Genomic DNA, 10,000 nt, shown 5'->3' on the forward strand with positions numbered 1-10,000 from the left:
CACAGAGGGTGTTATGGCTTTACACCCCCTGCTATAATGTGGATAAAGAGTTAGCTGTCTAACAGAACACAGAGGGTGTTATGGCTTTACACCCCCTGCTATAATGTGGATAAAGAGTTAGCTGTCTGACAGAACACAGAGGGTGTTATGGCTTTACACCCCCTGCTATAATGTGGATAAATAATTACCTGTCTGACAGAACACAGAGGGTGTTATGGCTTTACACCCCCTGCTATAATGTGGATAAAGAGTTACCTGTCTGACAGAACACAGAGGGTGTTATGGCTTTACACCCCCTGCTATAATGTGGATAAAGAGTTACCTGTCTGACAGAACACAGAGGGTGTTATGGCTTTACACCCCCTGCTATAATGTGGATAAAGAGTTACCTGTCTAACAGAACACAGAGGGTGTTATGGCTTTACACCCCCTGCTATAATGTGGATAAAGAGTTAGCTGTCTAACAGAACACAGAGGGTGTTATGGCTTTACACCCCCTGCTATAATGTGGATAAAGAGTTACCTGTCTGACAGAACACAGAGGGTGTTATGGCTTTACACCCCCTGCTATAATGTGGATAAAGAGTTACCTGTCTAACAGAACACAGAGAGTGTTATGGCTTTACACCCCCCTGCTATAATGTAGATGAAGAGTTACCTGTCTAACAGAACACAGAGGGTGTTATGGCTTTACACCCCCTGCTATAATGTGGATAAAGAGTTACCTGTCTAACAGAACACAGAGGGTGTTATGGCTTTACACCCCCTGCTATAATGTGGATGAAGAGTTATCTGTCTAACAGACCACAGAGGGTGTTATGGCTTTACACCCCCTGCTATAATGTGGATAAAGAGTTATCTGTCTAACAGACCAGAGGGTGTTCTTTAATGGAAGCCTCTACAACATAATCCAGGTTGAATCAGGCATTCCCCAGGGCAGCTGTCTAGGACCCTTACTTTATAAAATCTTTACTAGTGACATGCCGCATGCCCTTCTGAAACATCACTATCAACAAGGCAGGTCCTACAGGTCCTACTTTCTACCTTCTGAAACATCACTATCAACAAGGCAGGACCTACAGGTCCTAGTTTCTACCTTCTGAAACATCACTATCAACAAGGCAGGACCTACAGGTCCTAGTTTCTACCTTCTGAAACATCACTATCAACAAGGCAGGACCTACAGGTCCTAGTTTCTACCTTCTGAAACATCACTATCAACAAGGCAGGTCCTACAGGCCCTAGTTTCTACCTTCTGAAACATCACTATCAACAAGGCAGGTCCTACAGGTCCTAGTTTCTACCTTCTGAAACATCACTATCAACAAGGCAGGTCCTACAGGTCCTAGTTTCTACCTTCTGAAACATCACTATCAACAAGGCAGGTCCTACAGGCCCTAGTTTCTACCTTCTGAAACATCACTATCAACAAGGCAGGTCCTATAGGCCCTAGTTTCTACCTTCTGAAACATCACTATCAACAAGGCAGGTCCTACAGGTCCTAGTTTCTACCTTCTGAAACATCACTATCAACAAGGCAGGTCCTACAGGCCCTAGTTTCTACCTTCTGAAACATCACTATCAACAAGGCAGGTCCTACAGGTCCTAGTTTCTACCTTCTGAAACATCACTATCAACAAGGCAGGTCCTACAGGTCCTAGTTTCTACCTTCTGAAACATCACTATCAACAAGGCAGGTCCTACAGGCCCTAGTTTCTACCTTCTGAAACATCACTATCAACAAGGCAGGTCCTACAGGCCCTAGTTTCTACCTTCTGAAACATCACTATCAACAAGGCAGGTCCTACAGGCCCTAGTTTCTACCTTCTGAAACATCACTATCAACAAGGCAGGTCCTACAGGTCCTAGTTTCTACCTTCTGAAACATCACTATCAACAAGGCAGGTCCTACAGGCCCTAGTTTCTACCTTCTGAAACATCACTATCAACAAGGCAGGTCCTACAGGTCCAAGTTTCTACCTTCTGAAACATCACTATCAACAAGGCAGGTCCTACAGGTCCTAGTTTCTACCTTCTGAAACATCACTATCAACAAGGCAGGTTCTACAGGTCCTAGTTTCTACCTTCTGAAACATCACTATCAACAAGGCAGGTTCTACAGGTCCTAGTTTCTACCTTCTGAAACATCACTATCAACAAGGCAGGTCCTACAGGTCCTAGTTTCTACCTTCTTAACAACACTATCAACAAGGCAGGTCCTACAGGCCCTAGTTTCTACCTTCTTAACAACACTATCAACAAGGCAGGTCCTACAGGTCCTAGTTTCTACCTTCTGAAACATCACTATCAACAAGGCAGGTCCTACAGGCCCTAGTTTCTACCTTCTGAAACATCACTATCAACAAGGCAGGTCCTACAGGTCCTAGTTTCTACCTTCTGAAACATCACTATCAACAAGGCAGGTCCTACAGGTCCTAGTTTCTACCTTCTGAAACATCACTATCAACAAGGCAGGTCCTATAGGCCCTAGTTTCTACCTTCTGAAACATCACTATCAACAAGGCAGGTCCTACAGGTCCTAGTTTCTACCTTCTGAAACATCACTATCAACAAGGCAGGTCCTACAGGTCCTAGTTTCTACCTTCTGAAACATCACTATCAACAAGGCAGGTCCTACAGGTCCTAGTTTCTACCTTCTGAAACATCACTATCAACAAGGCAGGTCCTACAGGCCCTAGTTTCTACCTTCTGAAACATCACTATCAACAAGGCAGGTCCTACAGGTCCTAGTTTCTACCTTCTGAAACATCACTATCAACAAGGCAGGTCCTACAGGCCCTAGTTTCTACCTTCTGAAACATCGCTATCTACAAGGCAGGTCCTACAGGCCCTAGTTTCTACCTTCTGAAACATCACTATGAACAAGGCAGGTCCTACAGGTCCTAGTTTCTACCTTCTGAAACATCACTATCAACAAGGCAGGTCCTACAGGTCCTAGTTTCTACCTTCTGAAACATCACTATCAACAAGGCAGGTCCTACAGGTCCTAGTTTCTACCTTCTTAACATCACTATCAACAAGGCAGGTCCTACAGGCCCTAGTTTCTACCTTCTTAACAACACTCTCAACAAGGCAGGTCCTACAGGCACCTAGTTTCTACGTTCTTAAAAGCACTATCAACAAGGTAGGTCCTACAGGCCCTCGTTTCTACCTTCTTAACAACACTATCAACAAGGCAGGTCCTACAGGCCCTAGTTTCTACCTTCTTAACAACACTATCAACAAGGCAGGTCCTACAGGTCCCAGTTTCTACCTTCTGAAACATCACTATCAACAAGGCAGGTCCTACAGGCCCTAGTTTCTACCTTCTGAAACATCACTATCAACGAGGCAGGTCCTACAGGCCCTGGTTTCTACCTTCTTAACAGCACTATCAACAAGGCAGGTCCTACAGGCCCTAGTTTCTACCTTCTTAACAACACTCTCAACAAAGTAGGTCCTACAGGCCCTAGTTTCTACGTTCTTAAAAGCACTATCAACAAGGCAGGTCCTACAGGCCCTAGTTTCTACCTTCTTAACAACACTATCAACAAGGCAGGTCCTACAGGCCCTAGTTTCTACCTTCTTAACAACACTATCAACAAGGCAGGTCCTACAGGCCCTAGTTTCTACCTTCTTAACAACACTATCAACAAGGCAGGTCCTACTGGCCCTAGTTTTGTCACACCTGGACTACTGTTGAGTCGTGTGGTCAGGTGCCACAAAAAATGACTTTGAAATTGTCTCAGAACAGGGCAGCACGGCTGGCCTTGGATGTACACAGAGAGCTAACATTAATAATATGCATGTCAATCTCTCCTGGCTCAAAGTGGAGGAGAGATTGACTGCATCTCTTCTCATTATAAACCCCAGGAAGGGTAGCTGCTGCCTTGGTAGATAGAGATCCCATAATAAACCCCAGGAAGAGTAGCTGCTGCCTTGGTAGATAGATATCCCATAATAAACCCCAGGAAGAGTAGCTGCTGCCTTGGTAGATAGATATCCCATGAAGAGTAGCTTCTGCCTTGGTAGATAGAGATCCCATAATAAACCCCAGGAAGAGTAGCTGCTGTCTTGGTAGATAGAGATCCTTAATAAATACTTATACTAATAAACACACATTGAAATTCACACATGCACTGGATGTATCCCGATATTAAGTGTGTGTGTGTGTGTGTGTGGTGTGTGTGTGTGTGTGTGTGTGTGTGTGTGTGTGTGTGTGTGTGTGTGCGTGTGTGTGTGTGCGTGTGTGTGTGTGTGTGTCTGTGTGTCTGTGTGTCTGTGTGTGTGTGTGTGTGCAGGGCTCTGGGGGCCAACCCCCTATACTGTGACTGTAGGATGCAGTGGCTGTCTGACTGGGTGCAGAGTGGGTATAGGGAACCGGGTATCGCCCGCTGTGCCGGTCCTGGAGACATGACAGACAAACTACTGCTGACCACACCGTCCAAGAAGTTCACCTGCACAGGTAACACACACCTTACACACACACACACACCTTATACACACACATCTTATATACACACACACACACACACACACACAGACTTACAAACACACACACACACTCCCACACACTCACACACACTTGCGGAGTGCTCTTAAAGGAGACCACCAGTTGCCATTTTTTTTTTTTTTTTTTTTTTTTTTTTTTTACCTTTATTTAACTAGGCAAGTCAGTTAAGAACAAATTCTTATTTTCAATGACGGCCTGGGAACAGTGGGTTAACTGCCTGTTCAGGGGCAGAACGACAGATTTGTACCTTGTCAGCTCGGGGGTTTGAACTCACAACCTTCCGGTTACTAGCCCAACGCTCTAACCACTAGGCTACCCTGCCGCCCCGGCTACCCTGCCGCCATAGATATTGTTGTCCACCAACTAGTGGACTAAAAATACACACAGTCTATAAAGTTCATTATTAAAACATTAACAGTCTATAAAGTTCATTATTAAAACATTAAGTCCATAAAGTTCATTATTAAAACATGAACAGTCTATAAAGTTCATTATTAAAACATTAACAGTCTATAAAGTTCATTATTAAAACATTAACAGTCTATAAAGTTCATTATTAAAACATTAACAGTCTATAAAGTTCATTATTAAAACATTAACAGTCTATAAAGTTCATTATTAAAACATTAACAGTCTATAAAGTTCATTGTTAAAACAATAACAGTCTATAAAGTCCATTATTAAAACAATAACAGTCTATAAAGTTCATTATTAAAACATTAACAGTCTATAAAGTTCATTATTAAAACATTAACAGTCTATAAAGTTCATTATTAAAACATTAACAGTCTATAAAGTTCATTATTAAAACAATAACAGTCTATAAAGTTCATTATTAAAACAATAACAGTCTATAAAGTTCATTATTAAAACATTAACAGTCTATAAAGTTCATTATTAAAACATTAACAGTCTATAAAGTTCATTATTAAAACATTAACAGTCTATAAAGTTCATTGTTAAAACAATAACAGTCTATAAAGTCCATTATTAAAACAATAACAGTCTATAAAGTTCATTATTAAAACATTAACAGTCTATAAAGTTCATTATTAAAACATTAACAGTCTATAAAGTTCATTATTAAAACAACAACTGTCTATAAAGTTCATTATTAAAACAATAACAGTCTATAAAGTTCATTATTAAAACATTAACAGTCTATAAAGTTCATTATTAAAACATTAACAGTCCATAAAGTTTATTATTCAAAACAATAACAGTCTATAAAGTTAATTATTAAAACATTAACAGTCTATAAAGTTCATTATGAAATCGTTAACAGTCTATAAAGTTCATTATCAAAAACATTAACAGTCTATAAAGTTCACAATTAAATCGTTAACAGTCTATAAAGTTCATTAATAAAACATTAACAGTCTATAAAGTTCACAATTAAATCGTTAACAGTCTATAAAGTTCATTAATAAAACAATAACAGTCTATAAGTTCATTATTAAAACATTAACAGTCTATAAAGTTCATTATTAAAACATTAACAGTCTATAAAGTTCACAATTAAATCGTTAACAGTCTATAAAGTTCATTATTAAAACGTTAACAGTCTATAAAGTTCATTATTAAAACATTAACAGTCTATAAAGTTCATTAATAAAACAATAACAGTCTATAAAGTTCACAATTAAATCGTTAACAGTCTATAAAGTTCATTAATAAAACAATAACAGTCTATAAGTTCATTATTAAAACATTAACAGTCTATAAAGTTCATTATTAAAACATTAACAGTCTATAAAGTTCACAATTAAATCGTTAACAGTCTATAAAGTTCATTATTAAAACGTTAACAGTCTATAAAGTTCATTATTAAAACATTAACAGTCTATAAAGTTCATTAATAAAACAATAACAGTCTATAAAGTTTATTATTCAAAACATCTCGTCCTTTTTATTAACATATGCGTAATATCTTCCTGGTTTGATTGACGACATTGTAGACGTCCCCGGGCCTTGTGGTCTTCTCGTGCCAGGTAAAGTAGCCAATCACATCCGAGTACTACCCCCTTGGTCCCGCCTCCCCAAGTCCCTTCAGCCAATCCCAGCCCAGTGCTTGAACCCTGACCTCTGACCTGAATGCTCCTCTCTCTCCTCTGTCAGTCCCAGTGTGTAGACCTCCATACTGCTGTTATGAACCAATCAGCCTCCAGTGTGTAGACCTCCATACTGTCATGAACCAATCAGCCTATATATGTCTATAGTAGTACCACTATATAGGGAATAGGGTCTATAGTAGTGCCACTATATAGGGAATAGGGCTCTGGTCTAAAGTAGTGTACTATATAGGGAATAGGGCTCTGGTCTATAGTAGTACACTATATAGGGAATAGGGCTCTGGTCTATAGTAGTATGCTATATAGGGAATAGGGCTCTGGTCTATAGTAGTACCACTATATAGGGAATAGAGCTCTGGTCTATAGTAGTATGCTATATAGGGAATAGGGCTCTGGTCTATAGTAGTACGCTATATAGGGAATAGGGCTCTGGTCTAAAGTAGTGTACTATATATGGAATAGGGCTCTGGTCTATAGTAGTACACTATATAGGGAATAGGGCTCTGGTCTATAGTAGTACGCTATATAGGGAACAGGGCTCTGGTCTATAGTAGTGCACTATATAGGGAATAGGGCTCTGGTCTATATTAGTACGCTATGTAGTGAATAGGGCTCTGGTCTAAAGTAGTGTACTATATAGGGAATAGGGCTCTGGTCTATAGTAGTGTACTATATAGGGAATAGGGCTCTGGTCTATAGTAGTATGCTATATAGCGAATAGGACTCTGGTCTATAGTAGTATGCTATATAGGGAATAGGGCTCTGGTCTATAGTAGTATGCTATATAGCGAATAGGGCTCTGGTCTAAAGTAGTGTACTATATATGGAATAGGGCTCTGGTCTATAGTAGTACACTTTATAGGGAATAGGGCTCTGGTCTATAGTAGTACGCTATATAGGGAACAGGGCTCTGGTCTATAGTAGTGCACTATATAGGGAATAGGGCTCTGGTCTATAGTAGTGTACTATATAGGGAATAGGGCTCTGGTCTAAAGTAGTGTACTATATAGGGAATAGGGCTCTGGTCTATAGTAGTATGCTATATAGCGAATAGGACTCTGGTCTATAGTAGTATGCTATATAGGGAATAGGACTCTGGTCTATAGTAGTACACTATATAGGGAATAGGGCTCTGGTCTATAGTAGTACCACTATATAGGGAATAGGGCTCTGGTCTATAGTAGTACCACTATATAGGGAATAGGGCTCTGGTCTATAGTAGTACGCTATATAGGGAATAGGGCTCTGGTCTATAGTAATGCACTATACAGGGAATAGGGCTCTGGTCTATAGTAGTACCACTATATAGAGAATAGGGTCTGTAGTAGTACCACTATATAGGGAATAGGGTCTATAGTAGTACCACTATATAGGGAATAGGGTCTATAGTAGTACCACTATATAGGGAATAGGGTCTATAGTAGTACCACTATATAGAGAATAGGGCCCTGGTCTATAGTAGTGTACTATATAGGGAATAGGGCTCTGGTCTATAGAGAATAGGGTGCCATTTGGGACAGAAACAGTGTGTGTGATTATTAAGTCTCGTGAAAAACTTGTGCAGGACTTTCTCTGTATGTAGCTGTGTACAGTATATATTAGTGTTGTACTGTATGTATGTAGGTGTGTACAGGATATATTAGTGTTGTACTGTGTGTGTGGATGGGGGGCTGTGTACAGTATATATTAGTGTTGTACTGTGTGTGGATGGGTGGCTGTGTACAGTATATATTAGTGTTGTACTGTGTGTGTGGATGGGTGGCTGTGTACAGTATATATTAGTGTTGTACTGTGTGTGTGGATGGGGGGCTGTGTACAGTATATATTAGTGTTGTACTGTGTGTGGATGGGGGGCTGTGTACAGGATATATTAGTGTTGTACTGTATGTAGCTGTGTACAGGATATATTAGTGTTGTACTGTATGTATGTAGGTGTGTACAGTATATATTAGTGTTGTACTGTATGTAGCTGTGTACAGGATATATTAGTGTTGTACTGTGTGTATGTAGCTGTGTACAGTATATATTAGTGTTGTACTGTATGTATGTAGGTGTGTACAGTATATATTAGTGTTGTACTGTGTGTGTGGATGGGGGGCTGTGTACAGTATATATTAGTGTTGTACTGTGTGTGGATGGGGGGCTGTGTACAGTATATATTAGTGTTGTACTGTATGTAGCTGTGTACAGGATATATTAGTGTTGTACTGTATGTATGTAGGTGTGTACAGGATATATTAGTGTTGTACTGTATGTATGTAGGTGTGTACAGGATATATTAGTGTTGTACTGTATGTAGCTGTGTACAGGATATATTAGTGTTGTACTGTGTGTATGTAGCTGTGTACAGTATATATTAGTGTTGTACTGTATGTATGTAGGTGTGTACAGGATATATTAGTGTTGTACTGTATGTAGCTGTGTACAGGATATATTAGTGTTGTACTGTATGTATGTAGGTGTGTACAGGATATATTAGTGTTGTACTGTATGTATGTAGGTGTGTACAGGATATATTAGTGTTGTACTGTATGTAGCTGTGTACAGGATATATTAGTGTTGTACTGTGTGTATGTAGGTGTGTACAGGATATATTAGTGTTGTACTGTGTGTGTGGATGGGGGGCTGTGTACAGTATATATTAGTGTTGTACTGTATGTAGCTGTGTACAGTATATATTAGTGTTGTACTGTATGTATGTAGGTGTGTACAGGATATATTAGTGTTGTACTGTGTGTGTGGATGGGGGGCTGTGTACAGTATATATTAGTGTTGTACTGTGTGTGGATGGGTGGCTGTGTACAGTATATATTAGTGTTGTACTGTGTGTGGATGGGGGGCTGTGTACAGTATATATTAGTGTTGTACTGTGTGTGGATGGGGGGCTGTGTACAGTATATATTAGTGTTGTACTGTGTGTGGATGGGGGGCTGTGTACAGTATATATTAGTGTTGTACTGTGTGTGTGGATGGGGGGCTGTGTACAGGATATATTAGTGTTGTACTGTGTGTGTGGATGGGGGGCTGTGTACAGGATATATTAGTGTTGTACTGTGTGTGTGGATGGGGGGCTGTGTACAGTATATATTAGTGTTGTACTGTGTGTGTGGATGGGGGGCTGTGTACAGGATATATTAGTGTTGTACTGTGTGTGTGGATGGGGGGCTGTGTACAGTATATATTAGTGTTGTACTGTGTGTGTGGATGGGGGGCTGTGTACAGTATATATTAGTGTTGTACTGTGTGTGGATGGGGGGCTGTGTACAGTATATATTAGTGTTGTACTGTGTGTGGATGGGGGGCTGTGTACAGTATATATTAGTGTTGTACTGTGTGTGTGGATGGGGGGCTGTGTACAGTATATATTAGTGTTGTACTGTGTGTGTGGATGGGTGGCTGTGTACAGTATATATTA

General features: G+C 40.1%; 1 protein-coding gene across 1 annotated transcript in view; it reads left to right on the forward strand.

Annotated features, from left to right (window-relative positions):
• Positions 1-10,000, forward strand: part of LOC118966671 (slit homolog 2 protein) — a 126,074-nt gene that overhangs the window by 79,760 nt on the left and 36,314 nt on the right. Inside the window, exons 19-20 of the mRNA XM_090211782.1 lie at positions 4,302-4,465; positions 6,472-6,504. Of these exons, the coding sequence (XP_090067908.1) occupies positions 4,302-4,465; positions 6,472-6,504 (197 nt within the window). The remainder of the gene's footprint in view (positions 1-4,301; positions 4,466-6,471; positions 6,505-10,000) is intronic.

Source organism: Oncorhynchus mykiss, chromosome 19, assembly GCF_057628025.1.
Source record: "Oncorhynchus mykiss isolate SJ-2025 chromosome 19, ASM5762802v1, whole genome shotgun sequence".
NCBI classification, from domain to species: domain Eukaryota; kingdom Metazoa; phylum Chordata; class Actinopteri; order Salmoniformes; family Salmonidae; genus Oncorhynchus; species Oncorhynchus mykiss.